General features: G+C 50.1%; 9 protein-coding genes across 9 annotated transcripts; 5 read left to right on the top strand and 4 right to left on the bottom strand.

Moving 5' to 3' along the window:
- Positions 1 to 8: 8 nt before the first annotated feature.
- Positions 9 to 4,379, bottom strand: N7446_001631 (3'-5' exonuclease; the record flags this gene model as incomplete). The annotated part of the gene is made up of 3 exons (XM_058510380.1): positions 9 to 178; positions 256 to 4,196; positions 4,258 to 4,379. 3 exons carry the CDS (start codon positions 4,377 to 4,379, stop codon positions 9 to 11), a joined length of 4,233 nt encoding a protein of 1,410 aa, XP_058375916.1.
- A 366-nt stretch (positions 4,380 to 4,745) lies between these two features.
- N7446_001630 (RNA-binding protein LSM5) lies at positions 4,746 to 5,454 on the top strand (the record flags this gene model as incomplete). Its single annotated transcript, XM_058510379.1, has 6 exons — positions 4,746 to 4,770; positions 4,823 to 4,879; positions 4,937 to 4,975; positions 5,032 to 5,059; positions 5,270 to 5,334; positions 5,390 to 5,454. The coding sequence occupies 6 exons, from the start codon at positions 4,746 to 4,748 to the stop codon at positions 5,452 to 5,454; spliced, it is 279 nt and encodes a 92-aa protein (XP_058375915.1).
- Positions 5,455 to 9,071: 3,617 nt separating this feature from the next.
- N7446_001629 (amino acid permease GAP1) lies at positions 9,072 to 10,929 on the top strand (the record flags this gene model as incomplete). Its single annotated transcript, XM_058510378.1, has 3 exons — positions 9,072 to 9,345; positions 9,397 to 9,814; positions 9,867 to 10,929. The coding sequence occupies 3 exons, from the start codon at positions 9,072 to 9,074 to the stop codon at positions 10,927 to 10,929; spliced, it is 1,755 nt and encodes a 584-aa protein (XP_058375914.1).
- Positions 10,930 to 11,393: 464 nt separating this feature from the next.
- On the top strand, positions 11,394 to 15,190 carry N7446_001628 (GTPase-activating protein RGD2). Its single transcript, XM_058510377.1, is given in 4 exon segments — positions 11,394 to 12,080; positions 12,144 to 12,431; positions 12,449 to 13,577; positions 13,627 to 15,190. 4 exon segments carry the CDS (start codon positions 11,850 to 11,852, stop codon positions 14,631 to 14,633), a joined length of 2,655 nt encoding a protein of 884 aa, XP_058375913.1. The 5' UTR covers positions 11,394 to 11,849; the 3' UTR covers positions 14,634 to 15,190.
- Positions 15,191 to 16,091: 901 nt separating this feature from the next.
- N7446_001627 (uncharacterized protein) lies at positions 16,092 to 17,262 on the top strand (the record flags this gene model as incomplete). The annotated part of the gene is made up of 2 exons (XM_058510376.1): positions 16,092 to 16,767; positions 16,826 to 17,262. The coding sequence occupies 2 exons, from the start codon at positions 16,092 to 16,094 to the stop codon at positions 17,260 to 17,262; spliced, it is 1,113 nt and encodes a 370-aa protein (XP_058375912.1).
- A 57-nt stretch (positions 17,263 to 17,319) lies between these two features.
- Positions 17,320 to 18,363, bottom strand: N7446_001626 (SDR family NAD(P)-dependent oxidoreductase; the record flags this gene model as incomplete). Its single annotated transcript, XM_058510375.1, has 4 exons — positions 17,320 to 17,370; positions 17,430 to 17,847; positions 17,942 to 18,210; positions 18,295 to 18,363. The coding sequence occupies 4 exons, from the start codon at positions 18,361 to 18,363 to the stop codon at positions 17,320 to 17,322; spliced, it is 807 nt and encodes a 268-aa protein (XP_058375911.1).
- Positions 18,364 to 18,725: 362 nt separating this feature from the next.
- Positions 18,726 to 20,810, bottom strand: N7446_001625 (uncharacterized protein; the record flags this gene model as incomplete). The annotated part of the gene is given in 5 exon segments (XM_058510374.1): positions 18,726 to 19,601; positions 19,656 to 20,076; positions 20,096 to 20,283; positions 20,331 to 20,581; positions 20,636 to 20,810. The coding sequence occupies 5 exon segments, from the start codon at positions 20,808 to 20,810 to the stop codon at positions 18,726 to 18,728; spliced, it is 1,911 nt and encodes a 636-aa protein (XP_058375910.1).
- An 826-nt stretch (positions 20,811 to 21,636) lies between these two features.
- N7446_001624 (uncharacterized protein) lies at positions 21,637 to 23,047 on the top strand (the record flags this gene model as incomplete). The annotated part of the gene is made up of 4 exons (XM_058510373.1): positions 21,637 to 21,888; positions 21,939 to 22,094; positions 22,149 to 22,490; positions 22,544 to 23,047. The coding sequence occupies 4 exons, from the start codon at positions 21,637 to 21,639 to the stop codon at positions 23,045 to 23,047; spliced, it is 1,254 nt and encodes a 417-aa protein (XP_058375909.1).
- Positions 23,048 to 23,517: 470 nt separating this feature from the next.
- N7446_001623 (L-rhamnonate dehydratase) lies at positions 23,518 to 24,909 on the bottom strand (the record flags this gene model as incomplete). Its single annotated transcript, XM_058510372.1, has 3 exons — positions 23,518 to 24,482; positions 24,540 to 24,762; positions 24,823 to 24,909. 3 exons carry the CDS (start codon positions 24,907 to 24,909, stop codon positions 23,518 to 23,520), a joined length of 1,275 nt encoding a protein of 424 aa, XP_058375908.1.
- Between the last annotated feature and the right edge of the window lie 371 nt (positions 24,910 to 25,280).

The following is a 25,280-nucleotide window of genomic DNA, read 5'->3' as shown; positions in this document are numbered from 1 at the left end:
AAATAAACTCAGAGCGGTGGCTCCTTGTCCTCACTATTAACAGCCTGTCCAAGAGGAAGAATGATTGGCCTATTAAGTTCAGCGAATGCAGGACGAGGTGGCACAGGATCCATGGCCAGTCTCTTTGCCTCCATGGCATTGAAGAGGCGAATACAGGCATAAGGATCAGTAGCAGCATCTATATCAAAAAATCCAAATTAGTACTTTTTATAATAGAGATAGACTATGCAGGGTTCCAGGCTTGTAGATACTAACATTGAACCTGGCGATAGCTCAAAGCCCGAGCCCAATCGCCACAACGCACATCCTCATTCTTTTCAAGAGGTAGACCGAAATGCTCTTCCATTTGCTCGCTGAGGTTGACGCCTCGCTTGTTCACCAGTTTGGGGTTTTCCTGGCCGTACTTTACCAGCTTGAACAGGTGACTCAGCTCAAATGTTGCCTTCGCATCAATAGCGAGATACTTTCGCAGCCGTGTGCAGTCTGCCTTGATTGACACACCCACTTTAGTGATATCAGGAGATTCAATGATCCGTTTCAGTGTCGGGGAAACAAGATCTTTCAAAGACCGCGAGGGCTTGAACGACGCAATTTGGAAAATAGCGATGCGCTCCTCGTTTGCAATTTGAATCACCGAGACATTGTTTTGGATACTGTCCCAGGCAGACGCTGAAGATTTCCATTCCATGTCAAATCCGAGAACCTTGCTGTCGAGGAAGTGCTGGGCAATTTCCTCGGTGTTATGGAGAGTACGGCAGTAATGCACGATGAGCTTTTCGCCGCCTGGGCTCTGCTGTGAGCTGTGGCTCCAGAACTTGGGTGCTGCGGAGACGCTAACATTGAGATCGATGTCCGATGCTGGTACCGTTTCATCCAGGGACGCCTTATCAAGTGATTCCGAGCCATGGCCCTTGGTAAGCGGGATTGGGGAAATGGCATGCTCGAGTGACTGCTCGGGTAGGGAACCATTGCTGACACCGCTGCAGTGCCGAAAACTTGTTTGGTAGGAGCTTGCGTCGGTGGTATAGCTTCTACCAAAAACACTTCTGAGTAATCGTCGTCGTCTCGCTTGCTTGGATATTGCTTTTCCAGGCCGGCTTTGTAATTGTAGTCCGTTGGCTGGTGTTTGACCTGGGAAAATGTCACTGGGTTCCCCTGAAGGTCGGCTATCGATTTTGGTAGGAATGATTGGGGAAATGTCATGCTCAAGTGACTGCTTGGGTAGGGAGCCCTCGCTGACACCGCTGCTTTGCGGAAGACTGTGATAGGAGATTGGGTCCGTGGTTTTGCTCCTGCTTTGTTTTCCGAGTCGTCGTTTTATCGCATACTTGGACGTTCCCATTCCTGGCAAGCTTTGTGAGTATGGCTGGTGTGGTGGCCATTTACCTGGGAGATCGTCACTCGGTTCCCCTGAAGGTGGGCTCTCGATTTTGGTAGGCGTGATTGGGGAAATGTCATGCTCAAGTGACTGCTTGGGTAGGGAGCTCTCGCTGACACCATCGCTTTGCGGAAGACTATAATAGTCCGTGGCGTTTCTCCTTTGTTCTCTTCTGCGTCGTCTTCTTATCCCAGCCTTGGTCAACGCCGTTGTCCCTGGCAAGTTTTGTGGATATGGTTGGTGTGGTGACGTTTTATCTGGAAGATCGTCTTTGGGGCCTGGGGGATCGTCTTTAAGTTCCACCGAAGGCGAGGAATATGATCTTCCAGTAAACATATTCTGGAATCTTTTACTTTTAGCGGACGGTTCAGATTCCGCCATGTCAAGGCTGGCATCTTCAGTTGGCTGTGAAGGTGTTTTTGTGAGCGAAGGCTGATGGACATTAAGGTCATTCGAGAACCCGAAAATCTCTTGAATCTTTTGAGCCATGGTCCAAGGTTGTGAGGCCTTGTTTTGGTTCGAAGAAATTGGGGCATTCTTAGGTTCTGGAGTGACGACTTCGGGGTTGGTCGTGCGTGTTTTTCCTGTTTCCCTCGAACGCATCCACCAAGGCCTGCCAGTACCCTGAATCTTCGTCTGGAACTTCTGGTCGGCGAGAGGAAGAGCTTCGCTCTGTTTGGAAACAGCTTCGGGTTGCGCATTCGGCGGAGCTGCAGCACCTTTGCCCTGTGTCTTACGTGGCGCGTTCGATTTCCTTGAACGAACAAACTTTGACCGTTTGGTTGTTTTGAAAGAGCCAGTCCGAGGTAGTGGGGGAGTAGCGACTGCCTTCTTGCGGACAGGTTCAGAGCCAAATTCTGCGAGAAGGTGCCCTTGGCCAAGGTCGTTGTCCGCTTTCCTGTTAGCCTCTAACTTCTGATAGAGACGGTTCCAGAATTCGGGTGACTGATACAGGGCAAAGCTGTTAATCCACGCTTCCGAGCAAATGCGAGCAAAGTGCATGGCCCATTCTTTGAAACGTTCTCGGTCTTGGCTCATTGGATTTGGAACTTCAAATCTTCCACTCAGGTAAGCGCGTTCGCCCATGGCGTACAGCTTGCTCTCTGACTGAAGGCGCATCCAGTTGATGTTATAAAATTCGCCAAGCTCTTGTCTAAGCTCATTGCGATGGACTTGAAACTTGAAGTTCCACTCGGCCATCTTCGTGGCCGAAAACCGCCTGTCTATAGCGGGAATACCCTCCCATAAGGGCCCGCAACTTCCCTTGAGGGTGTGTTGAAGGTACCAAACTTCACTGCTCAGCAGCCAGCATAAGGTATCGAGATGATACATCGGCCAAACTACATCTAGCTGTTGCCAGTAAAAGTTCTGCCGAGGGCTGCGTGCTGGTAGGCGCCGGTAGCGCGGCAGGTATATGGAACGAAGGGCGGAAGCCATGTCGCGGGAGTTTTCCGCCAAATGCTGAGCAAGCTTTCCGCCATGTCGAGGGCCCAGCGCAAAAGCTTCAAACAGCCTTTCACGACCGTTACTATTGTTATTGTTGTGCATCCGGTAGACCTTTGAAAGATCACTCAATTCCCATAGTTGAGCTTTTCGGAGTGAGTGACTCTGCATGACCCTTTTTCGCCAGGCAGAACGGTGAGAATGCAAGGCCGCCATAAGGGAGTTCCGGGTAAGGGACATGGCACGACCAAGCTGACCCAACTTGGATCTCTGTCTGTGGGAAAGATCAGGGTCATAAGAGAGTTCCGTACAAAGGATGTGGACTCGTCCGTCTAACACCGCGTTGGCTTTCGCCTGTAATTGTTTGTAATCTTGATGGATTTTGTCGAATGCAATAGTGATTTCATCGATTCGTCTTCTTGCAGATTGCCGAGGTTTCAAAAATCCATCTTGGATTGTGTCTTCCATGTCGTGGATAGATAGCCGAGAGATGTTTACTTGGTGCGTTAAAAGAGAAGTAGCAATATTCAGAAGCTCACGCTGCCAGTGTACAAGATTGCGGTCTAGTTCTTCCACTTTTTGGGTTAATTCTGGAGTCCCAAAGAAAACGACGAGACAGAAATCATGATCCATCAACCGTACGGCTTTTTCTGCCTCTGTGACAGCAATATCCACCTGACTGAGTCTCACTTTGTATGACAAGTCTGTCACTGCAGCCACATATTCTTGAGTGACACTTTCCGCTTGCACAACTCTGTCTGTGATCTGCAAGACCTCGGTGGCTAGGCGGTTCAAGATGGAGAATGACAACCCCTCCCATTCAGCAACCAGTTTCTGAGTAGTTTCCTCGGCCCGGAGGACTGAATCTTCGACTGATGAGGTTATGGCGAGAATTCGCTTGTTTTCCCAGGATAAGAGGGTCTTGAACATAGCTTGATACCGTTCACATTCGCGATCGATGTACTGAATCATGACCTCGAAGTCGAAATACTTCAACATCAAGAACACATCGATATACTGATCGACTGAAGGGAGGTTGTTGAAAGCCTTCTCGAGCATTGCATGTTGTCTCGATAATTCTTTGGCCTTAAGCTGATTTTGTTTGGCATAAAATTGCGCCCGAAGCAAGCTACCTACATCGCGATGAACAGGAGGCCCACGAGAAGAGTGGCTTTTCGGTTCTACGAAGCGCAAAGGCTTTTTTTTGGGAGTTGAGACCACTTCCTCTTCATCATCCCACGCACCCTGTGTGCGAACGGTTGTGGAAAATGGTCGTACTTTGTATGTTTTCAGCGGACCGGGGCTGTGGACGCGTGAAGCCGGAGGATTCTTATGTCGGAGACTTGAGGGAAAGCGTGTGCACGTGTTGGCATCACTGTAGTTCTGTTAGAGGCACTGCCATTCGAGCTGCAGAGGAGATAATTGAGCGTACTGACCGCAGTATACAATGGTGCCATCCGTGATCACCCTGAGAAATAGATCTGGCGAGCTGACTGCTAAGACTTGTGATTGCAGACCGGGATTTCCGACTCGCCAGAAGATTCGCCTGAGTTGGCATGCTGCGTGACAAGCATAGTGGACCGGGCCTGAGCTCACAAATGAATTGACAAAACTTGGTCTGTTCAAGTCAAGGGGTGGCTTTGGCAGTGCGCGAGCAGGCAGTCGGCAAGGAGCAAGCCGATTGTGAAAGTAGTACAGCAGCTCGCCGTCGTAGCAAGCGCGCAAACCAACCTCGGGGTCGCCGCTAAGCCACATTTGGCTTAGTGTAACAGGGTCGGATCAACCTCCCCGCCGAGCGACAAACGATCACGTCCTTTTCTATATCAATCTTGTCCACGCGAAATACTTCAACACCTTGAGTTTTGAAGTGAGAAAATACCGGGAAATATTCCTCAAGGTATCAGCTAAACTGTTACTCAACATTATGGCTTCTCAACTTCTTCCTCTCGGTTTGTGCCCGATGAACCAAAAAAGCCAGGACCCCACTAACTGGTTTGATAGAGCTCATTGACAAGTGTGTCGGCTCCCGGATATGGGTTGTCATGAAAGGTGACAAGGGTGAGTCACAATGTGATGATTTGAACGTCGGCTGAGGGGGATACTGACGCCATGAAGAATTCTCCGGAACCCTCCTCGGATTCGATGACTACGTCAGTGAGTACCCCTGCATGAATTGTTTATATATGATTAGACACTAACTTTGGAACTAGACATGGTCATGGAAGATGTGACAGAATTGTATGTGCTTTGGAATTTGTCTTTGCCTTCTTTCGACTTCCTCGCCCTGCTGCCAACTGCGGTCTGGTTCAAGCTCCCACGCATGTGGGCTGTTCCTGGCCGGTGTATCGTGCCATCTCTCAGATTTGGTGACTTCTGTTTACCAAAGGGCATTGACAACGCATTTTATTGCGAGTACCGTTCTATTTGATAAACTAACTCTTATCACAGCGACTACACCGGTGCCCAGACCAAGCTCCCCCAAGCTCTTGCTGAACGGCAACAACATCTGCATGGTATATCAGACACAGTTTTTATATTGTGGAACCGTTTTACTAACATTTGTACCAGTTGATTCCCGGCGGCGAAGGTCCTGTGGCAAGCTCATAAGCCCAAGATACCCAGTCCCATCATGACGAACAGAAAACAAATGCGTATTAATGATATCGAAAGCAATGCTAACCAATACTTGGTTGAATGAATGAATTGCTGCAAATATATGCTATATCCAATTTCCATGTGTAGATTGCCATTGGCCCCGAGCAAGCAAAACGAGTTGCCATCCATATGTCCACGGAGGAATTGGCCAGCCTTCGTGACAAAGCCAGATGTCAAATCGAACCATTACATCTCAAGTGACTAGCCATGGGCACAGGTCACCAATTGAACTGCAGGGGCCACCCAATGAGAAATACGAAACAATGCATGCAAGTCACTGTCTAGCTTCCCACGCCAAGATAAGCTCTGAAACTGTAAGCACGCTCCATGACCAGCTTATCAACGGCTATGCCCGCTATCGACGGTTTACAACCGGCTATTTGGGATAATCTCCAACTATTCCCTCACTCCCAAGCAAAATATACGAGAAAAGGGCTTGATTCTTTGTCAACGTCCCGCTCTTGGTATCTTGTTATCTCATATCGCAGAGCTAAAATATTTCACAAGTAGACCAGTCACTACCTAGATAGGTAGGTAGATACATGTAGTTCTAAAACCGACGAACTCAAATCAAGTGGATCACACCACAACGGAGCTTATAACCGGGCCAGCGGGACACAAAAACCTGGGGTAATTAACCCTCCGATATGTTGCCACATGATTTCGTAAGGTTAGTCGAACGCGGGGAAAGCTAGTGAAAAGTATAACTTACACCGCAAATACATGTACATGTACAGTGGAGCTCATTCTTCGGTTATGGCAAACCTCGGTTACTGTAGACCGTAGACGTGGGACTCCGACGGTGAGAGCTTTCGAAGCCAATCACGAGTAAATACATGGCAGCCTTAGTTAGGACCACAGGTGGACCTGTCAAGCGGAATAAGGGGCGACACTCGCTAAAGGTTAACGGTGGATATCCCTGATTTTCTGGGGGTTGTCAAAGAGTGACAGCGTGAATGTTTTACCCCGGACGGGAGAAGTGGAAACCATTACCTAACAGAATACCACACCCCGCATTTTATATAACTTTGATGTACTTAGAGTCGACTCTATATGTCTGTAGAGTATATTGAGGCATATTCGTGTATGGGATAGGTGGTATGGTAGGCCAGGGGTAATGAAGTTATCCAGAAAGCCTCCCGGATGGGATATACGGGATTCCGACTTGGCCGCTCTAACAGTCGGGATTATGAACAAGCTGATTAATCAAGAACCTAAGAAAATAAAGTCCACGGGAATTCAGGGAAGGAGCGGGTGAGTTTGTGGCGCGGGAAGTGGCGACACAAACCACAATGCGCATGTGCCAGGGGGCTGTGTTAATCCAAACATGTCGGCATGAAACCCCCAAAATAAACTATCCCCCTAAATCCACCAAAGGTGATCATGATCATGATCTCCAGATAGTCTCCTGACACCTCAAGCTGAACCAGCAAAGACAAGGAACATGATCAAAGCCACCCAAAGTCCCACTTTCATTGTGCTAGGGGGACCTCGAAGCGATAGGAAGACAGCTGGGCAGACTAGGCATACCGGGCCAAGCTTCAAAGACGGCCTTGGTTCCCTTTCAGAGGCAAAGGGCAGCCGAACCCACCGACCCGATGCTACCATGGCTATCAGTTGCGCAAGCTCAGCCAGTAATAGGCGCTAGAGCGCGCCATCGTCTGGGGGGAGGCTTTTTGGTGGCTGCTCACCTCACGCAACCCTATGTAGGAAGCTGAGGGCCGAGAACACTGCGTCTTTTTATTTTCCGCCCCCTATTCCTATTCTCCGGAAGTGTGCATGGACCATATGGGTCGTACACTGTTGCCTATCAGAGAGCTTCATGCTTGGAGTAGTCTGTTAGAATTGAGAGGATGTTTCGTAGCCAGTGGTTACTGATAAGAGTGTGGGTCACTGCCCAGCTGTACAATTGCTGCACGATATGGCCCCGTTAACCCATGGGAAACTGGCATGGAACAACACTACATGTACATGATAGCCCTTCGATCTGGAGACGCATTTGCCACAGAATGTGATTCATCTCAGGGATCCCTTGGCCTTCGCCAAGGCTAAAGTCTATTCGCGGACCCCTAGAAATGCGAGGGCATAATCTTGGACCTACCACAGCTTGTGAAAAAGCAATCCTGGTGCCCGAGGATACGAGGATGCAGCTCAAACCACCCACGCTAATCCAATCATCACCCGCATCTGCTGTGAACACATGATAGTCACTTTTCCCCCGCAAGGAAACTAGCACACCCTCGCGCCTCTAGTCGGCCGGGTGTGCTTCTCCCGTGCTTCCATGCATATCAATGGCAGACCGCCACGAGCGACCGAAACTTAGCGAATGGAATGCGTTTATAGGGAAATGTCTAAGCGCAGGGATTGATGGCATCATCCGAGAGCGAGAAATCGAGAATTAGAGATGGAAGAGAAACAGAAAATGAAAGCGAAAAGCCATACACTGTCAAAGGCATCCGGAGAGGCCGACCGAGGTCTTGCTCATTCGCCTCTGGCCATGGCCAAGATGCTGTACCGAGGGTCTCTAGGGGAACTCAATCCGGTCGACACCAGCCTCAGTGGGGCACCCTTTCCCAAGCCATATGGCATGGCACGCATATTTCCTGCCCATAGCGCAGTGATGTAGAGCCACAGGTACGGATTCCGACGGGAAGCCTTCCAATAGGTAAAGGGGAAGGCAGCCTTAGGCCTTCATAATGGGCTAGGCTGGTACGGCGTACTTGTATAGAGAATGACATTGGATGAGGTATGCTTAGCCAAGATTCTAGAATATGAAAACGGAAATAGAAGATGTAATGTTCCAGGAGAGTGTGAGAGAGCGGAAGAGGAAGAGGCAATGGCTTATCTCCGCAAAACGGATTGGGTAAAGATCGGTTATCAAGTGCGGAGGTGGACTGATGGGGCTAGTCTAGATCTGAGCTTGATGTCTCTTTTTCCCTTTTTTATTATTATATATGATATTATTATTGGTATACTACTGGTAATACTATATTATTATTGGCTTGAATATATTCTATTCAGACTATACCACAGTTCCATGATGACCTGCAAGTCGAGTCAGCAAGGATCCAGGCTCGGGCATACCGTAGGATCGTCCGTTTTGACGGGCTAAATCACGCGAGAGATAAGTTAGTGCGGTCCCACTTACCTTGATTGTTCCAATACTTATTTCCCTATAATCTGAAACAGAACGTGTTCCTTATCAACCTGCAGCCGGGTATTTGTTATAGAAAGGCAAAATGATAAGATTAATAATAAAAATTTTAATTTACGGTGGCACCGGGCGTTCAAGGGACGCCAAGACTATCAGAAGATGGGAAGAGTAGTTAGCGCAAAAGTCTACTTTAGTCTAAGCGCAGATAGACATTGACCATGACTTTCAAAGGAACGTAAATAATTTATCTTAATCAGGTCTGGCTCGCATTTAAATACTCGCTTCCCCCATACATTTCCCGCCCCTCCACGCCGTGCAGCTCTGACTTCTTAGTCTTCTTCCTCTAACCCAACCCGAGGAATTGCCTAGCCCCTTTCCTTCCTTCCTCTACATACATCCCACCCATCTCTAATTGGATAAGCAACTGCCCATCACCTCACCATGGACGAAAAGAAGTTCGAGGAGCCTCAAACAGTCCAGACTCCACCCGAGGCTCCCCCCGCCTATGGCAGTTCGGAGCCCACTCGGGCTGGCATGGGACAGCGCATTTGGGACAGTTTCAAGCGTGACCCTAACCATACCGTCACTGGCCATGCTGGAGCCGATGGCTCTGGTTTCGACATCGAGACCGCCGCACAGAACACAGCTCACTCCCCTCTCCAGCGTCGGCTGAAGGGTCGTCACCTGCAGATGATTGCTATCGGTGGTTCTATTGGTATGCATTGGGCTCGGAGCTTTAGTCTGTTTCTTTACTGACCATCTCTAGGTACTGGTCTTTTCGTCGGTTCGGGATCCGTCTTGGCTGCCGGTGGTCCTGCCTCGGTTTTGATCGCTTACATTCTCATCGGATGCATGCTTTACTGTACGGTGCATGCTCTTGGTGAGATGGCCGTTCTGTTCCCCGTTGCTGGTTCTTTCGCCCACTACTCGACCCGTTTCGTCGACCCTGCTTGGGGTTTTGCTATGGGTTGGAACTATGCCTTGCAATGGCTTATCGTCTTACCGTTGGAAATTGTCGCTGCTTCTATCACCGTTGATTATTGGAGTCCCGGTGTTTCCAATGCTGCTTGGGTTGCCATCTTCTGGGTTCTCATCGTCTCGATCAACATGTTTGGTGTCCGAGGATATGGTGAAGCCGAATTTGTCTTCTCTATTATCAAGGTCGTTGCTGTGCTGGGCTTCATGTAAGTATTTGTCTGGTTATTTTCTGGATTTCAAGCTAACTGGCATTTCTAGTATCCTCGGAATCATTATTAACTGCGGCGGTGGTCCTCAGGGTGGATACATTGGTGCGAAGTACTGGTACAACCCCGGTGCCTTCAACAACGGGTTCAAGGGTCTATGCAGTGTCTTCGTCAACGCCGCCTTCGCCTTTGCCGGTACTGAGCTGGTCGGTCTGGCCGCTGCTGAGACCGCGAACCCTCGGAAGTCCCTCCCCACAGCCGTTAAGCAGGTGTTCTGGCGTATTGCTCTGTTCTACATCGTCTCCCTTACCCTTGTCGGTCTCCTGGTCCGTTACGACGAGCCCAGACTCGTCAGCGGCTCCTCCTCCGCCGACGCCCACGCTTCCCCCTTCGTCATTGCCATTGAAAACGCCGGTATCAAGGCTCTGCCTTCCATCATGAACGTCGTTATCATGATAGCAGTTCTCTCCGTCGGTAACTCCTCCGTTTACGGATCCTCGCGTACACTTGCTGCCCTCGCCGAGCAGGGGCAGGCCCCCAAGTTCTTGGCCTACATTGACCGCAAGGGTCGTCCTCTGCCTGCCATTCTTGTCGCCTCCGCCATTGGTCTGCTCTGCTTCCTCGCCGCTTCCGACAAGCAGACTACCGCCTTTGGCTGGATGATGGCCATTTCAGGTTTGTCCTCCATCTTCACCTGGGGCTCCGTATGTGGTGCCCACATTCTCTTCCGTCGCGCCTGGAAGCAGCAGGGCCACTCCCTGGACGAACTTGCCTTCCGCTCCCAGCCCGGCGTCATTGGATCCTGGATCGGCCTCATCTTCAACATTTTGGTGTTGATTGCCCAATTCTGGGTTGGTTTTGCCCCAGTCGGCTATGCCGAAATGACTACCAACGAACTTGTCTACAACTTCTTCTCGGTCTACCTGGCCGCTCCCGTTGTTGTCGCTTTCTACGTCCCTTACAAGTTCTGGTACAAGACCAAATTTGTTCGCTCGCATGAGGTGGATCTGGTCACTGGTCGTCGCGAGCTTGATATTCAGCATCTTGTTGAGCAGGAGCGGGCTGAGCAGAAGCAGTGGCCTAAGTGGAAGAAGGCTTACAAATTCTTCTGTTAGAGCGGCTTTTGCCGATCTGTACATCTTATGTTTTTTTTTTTTGGCAACCTCACCATATTTTTTTTGCTTGAGGATAATGATACCATCTATGAATTTAACATATTTCATGTTACTTCTTTGTGTAGACTCAAGAAAGAATACAGTAGCCAAGGTTGACAACCTCAGGCGCCGATCAAGGCTTGGCATGTTTGTGGAGAGCGTTTGAGGCAACCCGTGATCGCTGGCCCGGTTCCTGTATCTACTGTACCTACTGTAGGTACTTGCATATATACGCGCCCCTAGGGCCCAAAGACATTGCAGATATAAGAATAGTTCATATACAAAGAAAGTGCCCCTTTTATGCAACAGCCAGTGCCAGTGGCCAAGTAATTTTCAGACCCAAAAATAGTAAAATGTGGATAAAACGTGGAGACAAGGCGTCGAAATTTGTTGGTCTCAGCCTGGAAGGTAATATTACCAGGTGACTTCAACATCTAGCTTCATCTCCATCTCTATCTCCATCTCTCTTTTTGTCTCTCTTTTGCGGCTGCCTTTTGCCGAATCCCCAGGCTTATCCCTCATTTGTGCGGCGGAATCCCTTTCGCGACTCGGCGCTTAATTTAGCCTCTCCTGCCCGTGCATTCCAGAGCGATCTGTCTTCGCTTCGTCATCGGTCTCTCGGTCTATGCGCGCTCCAGCGTACAACCTCGAGATTGACTTTTCAACTCTGCCTGTCTGCCCGCTTTCTATTTCCTCGGTCCTATCGCAACAACGGGACAGCCCCAGCGGCCGCTCAACAGTCCGCTCTGATCAGCCCTTCGATAATTCTCCCATCTTCTCCCATTTCCGAACTCGCTATCGCTCATCCTCTACGTTCTCCTCCGTTTACTCAGATTGCGTGTCTCCGATCGATAGTCTGAAGCGACGTTCTAGCCGCTACAATGCCTGGTTTCCGAGACTCGTTCTGGACGCCCGACTATGCGTCGGGACTGGGCGTTCTTTATGGGAAGTTGCAGCAAGGCGTGGTGGAGAACAGGCAAATCTTGACCATTGCGTCGATGCGTGCAGATGCAGAGGAACAGTACGGTCTCCGCATGGGAGACATTGCCCCGAGCGTGGACAGGATGACAGCCGCAGGATTCGGCAAGGACGACGGTGCAAGTGTCAGAAAGGTTTGTTGAAGATACATGCGGATCGCCACTAAGATGGATATTAACCGATCTCGATACCCACAGGCATACGAAGGAATCCGAACCGAGATGGTTGAGGCCTCGAGAAATCACCAGAAGATCGCCAACAATATCCGCGAATTAGTCGTTGCGCCATTCCGACGCTGGGGCGAGCAGCATGATCTACGTGTTCAGTATTCGCATGATCTGCTCCAGTCGCGCATCAAGGAACACACGAAACAGGCGGATTTGGTGCGGAAACTGCGCAGTACTTATTTCAATAAGTGTCGTGTTGTTGAGGATCTGGAGGAAGAGAATAAGCTTGCCTTCCAGGATCCCGAAACGAGTCCTAAGGTCCAGCCTCCCCCAAGATTGTTTTGCCTGCTGAAGAGGAGCCTGATGAGGATCCTATTGAGTTGGGCGAGCGCATTTTCTCGCCGGACCAGATCAAGCAGTTGCTCTCTCATATGCTTCACAACATCAAGCTTGGCGAGGCCAAGGTTCCTATTATCGGAACGTATCTGAATGTTTCTACCGGTGCGGACATTGCGCAATACATCCAGACCTATATGGAGGCCGATAACCTCGCCCAAGTAGAGCGGATTGGTCAGGATATGGTGGACAATGGTCTTCTTCGTTTGGTTGGAAACATGGGCAATGTCTTTGCCAACAGCTCCAAGATGAACTACCAATGGCGTCCTAAGGTCTTCCAGCTTACCGGTATCCCCGAGAAGAAGAAGCCTCTCATGCGTGTTACTTCCATGGCATCCAGCGAAGACGGCAGCAACGCCGACTCTCCCATTGCATCTGTCTCTGAGATGCTTTCAGGCTGGAACCCCCTCAACAACCCCTACCCGAACGAGACACCTTCAGAGAAGCTCCGCAGAGAAGCCCTCGAAGCCGATGAGCGGTATAAGGTTGCCGTGCGCAAGCTTGACCAGATCCGCTGCCGTCTTGAGGAAGAGATCATTGACCAGCTCAAGTATATGGAGCAGTGCGAACTGGATCGTCTTAAGGCTATCAAGGCCGTTGTTCTCGATTTCTCTGGCGCTATCAGCAATGTCATCCCAAACCTGCAGAGCACGGTTGATCATATGATGCTGTACCAGGAGACTATTCAGCCTCTTGGTGACTTGAGATATCTGCTGGAGAACTACCGTACTGGTGGATTTGTGCCTAAAATTCAGGCATACGAAAACTATTACGGTTCCGTTGAAGAACAGAACTTTGGTGTTGACCTTGAGGCCAGAGCCCGCGTCGATCGCAAGCGTGTCCCTATTCTCGTCACCACCATTTTGACCTACCTCGATAACCGCTACCCCGAACTAGAAGGCGACGAGGCAAGGCGAATGATCTGGCTGACTGATGTTGGCCTGGACAAGACCCACAAGCTTCGTGCTATATTGAACAACAGCAAGGCCGACTACAAGGAGGTCCTGCCACAATTCCAAATTCCCGTCATTGCCAGCGTTCTGAGATTGTACCTGCTTGAACTGCCAGGTTTGTTGTTTTCTACCAACTTGATTTGCACATCGACTGACCCCAATAGACTCCCTGGTTTCCTCCCAAGTTTACGAAATTGTGAAAACGATCTACTCCACCACCGCTAACGAGACCACGGAAGACGGACGAATCAAGGTTCTGCAGAGCACCCTTGGACAACTCCGTCTCGTCAACATCGCTACGCTTGATGCCATTATGACTCATTTCACGCGCCTGATTGATTTGACCTCTGCCGACGAAGAATACGTCACTTTGTTGGCTCAGACTTTTGCTTCTTGCATTCTTCGCCCTCGCGTAGAGAACGCCCTGACCATGAACGAGCGCCACAGCTATCGTCTTATCCGCGACCTGTTCGCCCACAAGGATGCCATCTTTGGCGAACTGAAACGCCAGTCGAGTGCCCTCGGACTCAGCAGCTCCGGCTCGAACCGCCCCCGCGCCATCAGCACAGATGAGAGCAACCGTCGTGCAGCAATGGAGGCCCGCCAGCGTGCCATTGTCAACCGCAGCCGAGCCACCAGCCCCGCCGCCCGCCAAAGACACCGACGTGACCGCTCCAGCGGAGCATCAGAGACTGGCCGGTTCCCAATCAACGTCAACAGCCCCTCAGACCGCAGAGCCACTCGCGGCCCTAGTCTGGACGTGCCAACAAGCAGCGGATCCCCCACTGCCTCCGAGAACGCACCCACAGTGGACACCCAAATGACGGAAACAGTCACCAACGGCGCCTCAACTGAATCCCCAGACTCAATCGCCGCCAGCACAAGTGGCTACTCCGACTCGCCAAGTCCCCCTCCTATTCCCGAAACCGCCTCCGACGGCTCCCCAACTCCAACCCCGACCCCATCCGCTCAATCCGCCGAGTTCGATAAGCGTAACTCTATCCCCCGCTCCGCTGGTGGTCGCTACACCCGCAAGCCGGGTCTCGGTAGCTTATCCAACTTCCCTACTGGCTCGGCTGTCGGCGCTAGCGGAACGGATAGCAACCGCAGCAGTATCGCCGAGAGTGAGCCTAACAGGGTCACTCTAGAGGATAAGCCTATGGACGATTAAATTGTAACGCCTTGCCTACCTGCTGGTGAGGACTGACGGATCACGGAATACGCTGGGAAACTCTTTTGTATAGATCGAAACGGGAGCCATTTGTCCTGTCTCGGACTGGAGAAAGAACATTTGCATTACATACATATCTCTTCTTCAGAAACTGAGACATGGCAGAAACGACCCATGGAGTTGCGTTTTGGAACTTGATTTCAGCTTGTTTTGCTTGTTTGTTTGCCTTTTCTTTTTAATCTTTACCTTTTACTTCATGTCCCTTGCGAGGCATGTATGCATTACATACCCTTCTCCCTTTCTGTCTTGTACTACCCGCAGTTGGGGGGATTGTTCACGTCCCTTTTCGTTCCGCTTTTTGAATTTGGATTTTGTTTCCTACCTTTTTTGTTATGTTTCTTATGCATTCCCTTCTTTCTTTGCCCTTGTGCTTGTCTGCACTTGGTATATGTATACTCTGATTCCTCTGCATATGAATTTCCTTCTTTCATGGAGATGGTACTTCGTCTGGTTTGTAGTGTACTGTATACTTTTGATATGCATATATAGTATGGGAGCCTGCCTTTAGCAAGCGGTGGCGTGATACATCGTAGAGTATTATACAGTGGCGACCGCTATCGCCTACCATGTTTGAAAAACTAGTGCTCCACTGCCACGTGGTGTCCTGAAAAGGAAATAAAATAAAATAAAAAAATCCCCACTGGGAGCTCCGAGGTTCGGGTCGAACTCGCAGCTCTCTCTGCACGGTACGGCCGAACACAGTTAACTATCACTAGGTTGTTTCGGTGGGGTGGTTGCAAAAGTAAGGTTAAAGTTGCTGATAGAGGGTTGGTTTTGCCATCCCGATTAGGAAAATATAGAAAAGCTCCTTCAACCCCAACTCACATGGTACGCTAAATCCAAGATAGATAGTCTGTATTCAATATCTGTTCCGGGGTTGTGCGGTAATGTGTCGTCACGGGTATAAAATAGAGCAAGGTGTATAAATCATGTCGTGTTTACCCCTCTGCAGCAAAGAACTATACGGGGGAAAGCTGCCTGTAGCAAGAATTGCACACTTGAAAGAGCAGATATCGATTCAAGGGGTAAGTAGAAAACTCTGCTATTCCCATAGGTTTAAACCGATTGCGTTCTACTCCGTAGGGCTGAACAAAAACAGGGTTGTGAGTTACTGCGTGAAATCGACAATACTAGTGAATCAATCTACTCCCTCCGTAAGGACGGGTTTATGATTCCTCCGGACTCGGGACAACATCCACCGAGCAATTACGCCAAACATCCACTCTCCATAGGATCTCTCTCCTTTCTCCCATATCACAGAAAACCCACATCGTGGTACTTTCCAACCTTCCGGGCGTTTAAAGCGCATGGTAAGCATCAACCCCGCACTTCCCGTCAGATAACAACCAACTCCAAAACATAGCACAGCAAAAGAAAGAGGGCCATAGAAGCCGAAAAATGAGCTCGACAGGGCAATTCCCAATCGTGGACTCCCACATCCACCTCTTCCCAGCAACACATCTAAAGACCCTATCCTGGCACAGCGACTCCAACCCCCTTGGCAAACAACACAGCATAGATGAATACAAGCAAGCCACCAAATCCAACGCATCAGCCCTCCGCGGCTTCATATTCCTCGAAACAGACCGCCTCTCATCGGTAACAGAATCACCCACCTCAACATTCACCTCAACCCCAATTCACGGCTGGACCCACGCCCTAGACGAAGTCTCCCTCCTAACACGCATAGCGCTAGGCGAACCAATCGCCGGCGAAGGCCACAGCCCAGAAGATAAAGAACTCTGTTGGGGAATTATACCATGGGCACCTATCCCCGGCGGGCAAGATGTATTGGAACAATATTTGGATCTAGTGCGGGAGCGGGTGCGGATGGGTGAGGTGTGGGCGAAGGTCCGTGGTGTGCGGTATCTCGTGCAGGATAAACCTGCCGGGACGATGCTTCAGGATGGCTTTGTGGGGAGTCTGAGGTGGCTTGGGAGGTTGGGGCTGACGTTTGATCTTGGGGTTGATGCTAGGTCAGGGGGGTTGGGGCAGTTGAGGGAGGCGGTTGAGATGATGGGGAGGGTTTATGAGGGGGTTACGGACGGGAGGGAGGCTGTTACTATTATTATTAGTATGTTTATGTCCTGTTCTTTTGTTCTTTGATGGTGTTTGCTAACTTGCTTGTTCAGACCATATGTGCAAGCCTAATCTCCGTCTCCCGCCTGCTTCTGTTCGCTCTCATCCTGAGTTCTTGGAGTGGAAAGATCTTATTACGAAGATGGCTCGGGCTCACCCGAAGACTTATATGAAGCTTTCCGGGGCGTTTTCTGAGATTGAACCTCTGGCTGGGCAGTCTGAGCCTGATTTCGAGGCTATTGTTGAGCGTGTCCGGCCCTGGACAGATGCTGTCTTTGATGCGTTTGGTGCGGAGCGTGTCATGTATGGATCGGATTGGCCGGTTTGCAATGTTGGTGGTGGTGGGAATGATGTCTCGTGGGGCCGCTGGAGGCGGGTTGTTGAGGAGATTTTAGAGCGGAGAGGTTTGTCAGGGAATGAGAAGGCGGATGTTTGGGCGAGGGTTGCTATAAATGCTTATATGATTGGATACCCGGGTGTTCGTGGTTGAGATTAATGTGAATGTGTGATTGTCATTGGTGTAGCTATATATATATATCCATACTTCTTATTGCAGATTGACGAACAATCCACCATCAACCAATAACTGCGCACCAGTCTATCCAACAGCAAAGTCAGCGTCCATCACACCACAAAACGAAAGGAAGAAAAACTTACCACATAACTACTTAACTCTTCGCAAGCCAAGAAAACAGCCGGCCCAGCCAAATCAGGCGGCTGCCCAAGTCTTCCAAGAGGAATCCGACCCTCCATATAAGCCCTCTTAACAGGATCCTTCATGTCCTCCTCATTAAGCTGCGTACGAATAGTCCCAGGCAACAACGCATTACAACGAATGCCATACTTACCCAGCGCCACCGCGCATGACTGCATAAGACTTAGCACGCCAGCCTTGGTGGGCGTGTAGTGAGTCTGCTGGCCGCCGCCGACAAGCGCGGAGATGGAGCTCACGCCGATGATTGAACCGCCGGGCGGGGATTGCGCCTGTGCCATTTGTCGGGCGGCGGCTTGGGTGGCGTAGAAGGCGCCTGAGAGGTTCGTTGAGATTGTTTGGTTTAGGAGGGAGGGTTCGAGTCTGGATTTACGTTAGCCAGGGATAATTCAGTTAGGAGAGGAGGGGGGGGGGGCTCGAATAGGTATGGGTATGCTGGCAAGCGGGGAAATCTCACTCTAGGAATTCTGCAAATTGGCACACGCCTGCGTTGCTCACGAATACATCTAGACGACCGAACTTCTCGACTGTCTTTGCGACAAAGTGCTGACCAGTCTCGGGCTGGGAGATGTCACCTGATACTGTGAGGAAACGGGTCTCGGCGGCCCCGGCTTCGATCTCGTTCACATCTTTCCGCAGGGCTTCCAGGAGTGTGTCTTCCTTTGCACCGCCAAGGTGACTGATTGAGACATTGGCTCCGTGGCGGAGATAGTCAAGGGCAATTGCCTGTGGGACTGCTTGTTAGGCGTGGCTCCTTCTGAACTGAATAGGTATGTTCTTTGAAATTATGGACAAGCGGGGAGAGCTTACTCGTCCGATTCCCGTGAGACCACCGGTGATGGCGGCAACCTTGCCAACTAGTAACTGAGGGAGAGGCATTCCGAAGAGGTTAATGCGAGAGTGAGGAAGTTCAATTGCAAGACTCAAGGTGGGCTGTGTCCATGTGAAGTTTCTCTCCGATAAGATCTCGGGGATTCGTGATGATGTTGCCCCGAGTGTGGGGAACCCCACGAGGGGCATGTGCCACGTCTTCCAGGGCTTTCTTGCCAAGATGCTACGACCGCCCTAGGGCGGTCTACGTATGTTTGACTTAATACTGACAAAACATTGAACTGTCCATGTATTTTCCCCGGTATTTATTTGCGTATTTAGCAGGTGCGGCGGTATCTGCTAGAGTAAATGATACGACTAACCCTAATTCTCCCAGTTATGCTTGCCGTCATGGAGTGTCAAAGACAACACTACCCTCTAGGACACCTCCCACCCCTCGCCTGGGCATAACAACCATCCGGCGGCAACAACTTGGGATCAAACCCATGCAGCGTGCCCGTCCAACAATTCAAAAACTTGAGCCCACGTTCTGGGATCTCCGTTACAGTCGCTTCTTCTGTCATCTCGATGAGCTTCCAAGTAGGCGGTAGCCCAAGCGCATACGGAAGCGTCATCCCAAACTCGTCCACAGGCAGAGGTCGGTATATCCGGCGGCGAGACTCGGCCAGACTCATGTAGTCGGTTAATCCCTCAGTGGTCTTGATTCTGTAGGTCACTTTGTCCAGGTAGGATCGGAAGGTAGACATAATGTCCTCGTTCGATAAAGGTTTGTCGTACAGAGTAAGGAATTGGGATTCGGGGGAATTGGCCTCTGAGGCGTGTAGGGAGTGTCGAATTTTGTCGACGAATGCGGCCTCCATGTCATAGCTTCCATCGACAAGAGTTGTTGTTTGTGGGAGATACTGCATTAGCACGCCACGACGCCAGCTGTAGACTGGGTTGTAGAAGTCGAGAAGGAGGATGGAGCGGAGGAGCTTTTGACTGACGAGATTGTCGGGCAGGTTCAGCACGCCCATTGAATCCTCGAAGGAGGTCTGCAGGGCGATAAAGTACATCTGGTCGCCCTCTATGTTCTCGTTAACCACCAGGAATTGAGTGATATCGTACGCCTCTGTCTGCTTGCCGCCGCCGAGAGTACCCTTGGGAAGCTCCACCACTTTTACACCTGACGGAACTGGATCTGCTGAATCTGAAGACCATTCCTGTAAGAGTCCAAGTTTCAGATATTTGACGGCTTTTTGGTAGTCTTCATATTTGAACTCCGGGGAGAAATGCGCCATGGGGTCCTAATTTCGTGTCAGTAGCTTGACGGGCAGATGTGAGGATATCCACAGACGTACATTAATTTCATCGAATCTGCTTTCTAGCAAAAGCTCAAAGTTCATAAAGAGATCATGGGGGGCTCGAAAAGGCAGAGCATCTGCTGATGGGTTCTCCGCGAAAAAGGTAACTACTTTGGCGCCAGTCGCGATATTGATGGTGGTCGTGAGCAGCAAGTGAGCCATCCAGCGGTGCAGGTTGGCCGGCTGAGACTTATACTTGCCATTATTCTCTTTGAAGTCGTTGTCATGGTGCAACTGAAACCACCTGGTAACCAGAACCTTGATAATGTCTCCCTCTAGCCCTTCGGCACTCTTTACGTTGCCTAACAAATTCCAGGAGGAGGGAGAGAGATATGGTAGTTGCTTGAAACGCTTGGCCTGGTCTACACTGAGGCATTGTTTCAGGTCGGTCCTATCCGTCTTCCAGTGGTACCAAGGGCTGCGACATCATCAGTTACGGAAGGGAACTTGGAATGCGAATGGAGACCAACTCGTGAATCTCTTTCATGATACATGGTCCGTTGACATGACCATTAAAAGGACCAAGATATGACATGTCGTAAGATGACCCGTCCGTAAATGCATTGTATGCGTTGCCTTGGTATGTCCATTTTCTGTTTTCCTTGTCACCGTTAATGTCTTCAATCTATACATGGTTAGGCCCTGACCTTGACGCGGAGAAAGGATCCATACGGCGTAATAGTGGAAGGTCTTTTCATCCCAACTGGCGACTTGCACGAAACGCTTTGGATTGTGTACGTCGTCTGAACCAACAATGAAAATAATGTCGCCCTGGGGCTTGAAGTCGACGACTCCAAGTATACGGCAGTGAGGATTGAACCAGCCTTCTCCGTTATTAGGCAATCCTGAGCGATCCACATGGGCGCCGTCTGCAATCATAAACATTCTCAGATTGCATGCTTTCGACGACGCCTCGGACTGGTCTAGAACCAATTAGTATGTGACATATCGTCTTGAGCATCCGAAGTAAAACTTACTATAATAGTAGGAAAGTATTCCGTCCAATGTATTGAGAGTCCAGTGCAAGTCCCGCTGGAGAAACTGGCCAAATTTATCTTGGAGTTTCTGCTGCTGCTCAGCTGTAAACAAAGTATCATTATCCCAACGAGAAACTCTGGTGAACTGGCGATGCCAAATTTCTGATGTCGTCATTTTGAGACTGAATTCTGATGAAATGGACTTGGAAGTATGCTCGACAATGGAAATCGTAAATGGCGATGAAGAATACATATATATCTCAGCTGTGATGTGTGATAGCGAGCTGACGATCGTCAATAATCTGATTGGTGTATATTTGACATGATATTTCCCCAATCACAGCTACAAGCCCACCTTTAGATAGCATAGAATTGTCAGCCGAGGGTATTAAGGAAGTTTGTAATAACTTTCACAAATCAACCTGCATGGCGCCAAGATAGGAACGCAGAGATGACCAAGAACTCCCGAGGACATCATGCATGTTTCCTGCATATCCTTTACAGATGATCTTCGGGTTTTCCGCGTTCGGAGTTATGCATGCATGCGTTGTTGACATTCACCGCACGAAAACTTGTCCTTTAGCTGCACGTTCTCTAATACTATGTAATGCGAACTGCGATCATGAGCTAGGCACCGAAGCGCTGCCAATGAAACATCCTCGGAAATGTCCATCGTTGCCTACGACGTAGTCAGCGCTAACTGTGATGGTTTGAACGCTGGCTGCTCGACGGGTCTGGACAAAAAGTGCAGCTGAGCTGCAATGTAACGACAAGCTGAACTCCCATCATAACCAGCAAATACCCTCTGTGGATAATAATTTCGGCAGTCGGGCAATTTCAGGCGTACGACGACAACGAAAAATGGCTCACTGTAGACAGAAGAGCTCAGAATTCTTGACTAAACAGGGTCACTGGTCTACTGGCAAAGGTACCGGAGTATCTATAAAGACAGGTGCTCTCATTGTCTCTCCAACATCAAAACGCTCCATCAACACAACATCATGGCCCCGAAGAAAGACACCGTGCTTAAAAGGCATGAGCCTCCAGGCAACCTTCCTGACCTCACCGAGCCCAACAAGGAGAAGTGGTCCAAGGAATTCATTTCAACCTGGATGCAGGGTGAAATCGATGCTGATCCCAAAATTGTCGGGAAAGGTCGTACCCCGTTGACTCAATTCTTCGACGGTACCAAGACACCCTTTAATCCAGACGATTCGCCGAAAGCCGTCGAATGGAATGCATTTCCTAAAGTGGTCAGTTCGAACCCTAGATTCGGAACAACTTGCGCGCTAACTAGATACAGATCAGAAATTCATATCAGAGCGATGCCGTGCGGTGGGCGATTGCAGATTCTTCTCGTGTAGTCCAGGACGAGTATTTGGAGTGGTCTGTTAGTCGAGGCGCCAGAAAGTACACTGGGGACATCCACAGTGTGACCTTTACCGCTGAGGGACCCGAGGTACGTGCCACACTGCCTTTTGATCATATTGACAGAACAATTGACAATAGATAGTATTGGCAATTCCTCGCTAGTTGCCAGAAAGCCGACTTTCTCAAGCTGATGAAAGACCTCAACTCTGGGTTTGCCAGTGACATGGTGGACAGTGATTTCTTTCTGAAGGACTACGAGACAGGAAACGAAGTATACAATCCAGCAAATGTCTGGAATCTACTCAGTACCACAGGCGCAATCGCTCACTTAATCCAGCCGAACAACACACTGTCCGCCGAGGTTGACATCGCTGCACAGGCTACCGTCATCCGCAAGAATGACAAGGGCAAGACAATCACAGACGCGGATGAGCTGATCAACTGTTCCAAGTACGGTAACCCAGGCAGAAACTCCGATCCATCGGTAAGATGCTTTCAATACTTTCCATATAGCCCTAGGTGTGCTGACACGACCAGATCGGAGCGGCTATCAACTCGCTCGCTCGAGACGGCGCAAATCTCACCGTGGCCGAGCCGGTTGCGCTGTACATCCGAGATTTCGACACGAGAAGCTTTAAGTTCGACATGAACGGTACAAACGACGGCGCCCCGACTGATCTCAAGGATATTGAAAATCCAGATAAGGTCTTCCGGTGGCAGCGTGGCGATATAAAAACCAAAGCTGGTCTCAGGATCAAGATTGAGGTGCCCAAGGGCCTAAAAGACAACAACAAGCAACCACTTCTCGTCAGTCACATTTATGACACCAACAAAAACTTGCATATCAAGTACGGGGCTCAATTTGCCGACTACTTCACTATGGGAGTCAGTGCCATGGGTATCGATGGCACCACTGCCCAACCGCAAAACTGCTACGACCCTTCTAGCCAGACCGCTGGTTCTGTCAAGCCGTCTTGTGCGGAGTTCGATGGCTTTGCTCATCCTGGCTTAGCTGGTGCGCCTGGTTCGTCTCGTGCGTAGGTCTGCTTATCTCAGATTCCAATGTATGCAACTGCAGGTATGTGAGCGACTAGTGAAATATAGTATATGTACCGTATACGTATCACCATGGTAGTACTATGAACACGATCTAAATGGGGCAATACTGTATTGCCGGCACAACGCAGTTTCTACCGTAAAAATATAATTCTGTTGTATCTCGGGCAAGGAAGTCCGGGACTTAAAAAGTTCAGTGACAGAGTACGCTACGCTAAACGGTTAAGACAAGGGGGGAAAAAAAGAAAAAGAAAGAAATTTCCCATTGCCTTGACTCGTGAGGCCGGCCAATGACTAATACAAGTTTGCGTAAAACGTGCATCCTTAAATCTCAATCTATTGGATGAATTGATCTTATGTACATGAATTTCGTGTAGCGGGTAAATAGCCTTTGAACATGGAACGAACAAGGACAGCAAAAAAGATTCGTTCAAAATTCCATCGCAGACAAATATTTAAGCAGAGCCATTGGCGGCCTCCTCGTTGTCAGGAGCGCGCAGGGACTTCTGAGGAGCCGGAGTAAGAATAGCAGCGGCGGGGATCAAAGGAGCAGCCGGGTTAAGTTCCAGACCGAATCCAGGTTTGTCCAGAATAGAGACATCAAGGTAGCCCTTGGTGGGAATGGGCTCGTTCAAGAACAGGTTACCAAAGACAGGCTCGACGGTGTGGCCATCAGCAGAGTTGGCCAGGTACTCCTGGAAAGGACTGTTGGACTGGGAGACAACGAAGTGGTAGGAGTAAGGACCGGAGGCGTGAGGCACAACGGGGAGATCGTAAGCGGCAGCCATGGCGGAGACCTTGAGCAGCTCGGTCATACCACCAACCCACATGACATCGGGCTGGAGGATGTCGAGATTGCGACCCTCAACCAGCTTGCGGAAACCGTAGCGGGAGTACTCGTGCTCACCGGTGGTGAACTTGACAGTGGGGTGGGCCTGCTTGAGAAGCGCATGGCCGTCGAAGTCATCGGGGGAAAGGCACTCTTCCCACCAGTCGATATCAAGGCCAATGGCCTCACAGCGCTTGACCAGTTGGATTGTGTAGGGGACAGTCAGGGACATGTAGCAGTCGACACGGAGAGGGTAGTCAGGGCCGACGGCTTCGCGCTGCTTCTTCAGGTATTCGACGTTCTTGAGCAGACCCGCGGTGCCTTCGTCAGGACCGTGGGGCAGGGCAACCTTTGCACCGACGAAGCCGGCAGCCTTGGCTGAGCCAGGCTGGGGACCGGTGCAGTAGAAGTCCAGTCTTGTGCGAGTGGCACCACCGATCATCTTGTAAACGGGCTCCTTGCGGATCTTACCCTGCAGATCCCATAAGGCCAAGTCGATGACTGAGATTACGGCGACGGGCAGACCCTTGCGGCCGTAGAACATGGAGGCGCGGTACATCTTCTCAAAGAGGTCGTTGGTGTCGCGGGGATCTGTTGCATGTAATGCGTTAGTGTTTGCGATCTATATATTGAATATTCGATACGCACCGGCGCCAACCAAGAAACGGTTGAAATGCTGCTGTGTCAACCAGCAGGCAGGAGGGCCACCGAAACCAGTCGCGAAGCCCTTGGTGCCATCAGTGGCCTCAATCTCCACGCAGAATGAACCCAGCACGTTGATACCCCATGAGGTACGCGAGCCGCGGAACTGCGCCCACTTAGTCATAGGGGTAGAGATGTTGCTGTCGACCAGCCAGTGGCCTCCCTTGACCTATACAGGTAGTTAGCACCTTGACTCTCAATTTGATGAAGAAATAAAGCAAATTCGTACATTGTGGTAGTCACCGCCGGAGCCAACACCGTCGATGATGAAGGTGCGAACCTCCTTGATGCGGGGGAATTCCGTTGTTGAACCCATGATGCAATATGTGAACACGCAAGATTCGAGAAAACCGACTGACTTGAAGATAGAAAGAAGAGAAGAAACAAAATAATGTGCGGGGAGCTGAGACTATTTCAACGGACTCGCGCCGGAGGGAACCCGAGACCTCGGGGGAGAGAATGTACCGAGCGGCGATACGGAGAATTTCTGCATGGATATCCGGGGACTTGCATATGCACTGCTTACGTTTGTTTCTACTGTACTTTCTGCGTAATTGGTAATGGCTTGTTGTTTATATCTCTTTCTTTTTGCTCTTGCTTCGAGGTAGTTTCGATATACTTATATTGTACATAGTCGCTATGTACTCCGCATGCTCCGTATGCTTATACTCCACTATATATTTCCAC

Source organism: Penicillium canescens (assembly GCF_028828765.1).
Source record: "Penicillium canescens strain IBT 15451 chromosome Unknown utg000002l_segment0_segment0, whole genome shotgun sequence".
Classification (NCBI taxonomy): Eukaryota; Fungi; Ascomycota; class Eurotiomycetes; order Eurotiales; family Aspergillaceae; genus Penicillium; species Penicillium canescens.
Note: the sequence above shows the minus strand (reverse complement) of the source record. Positions and strands in the feature narration are given on the sequence as shown.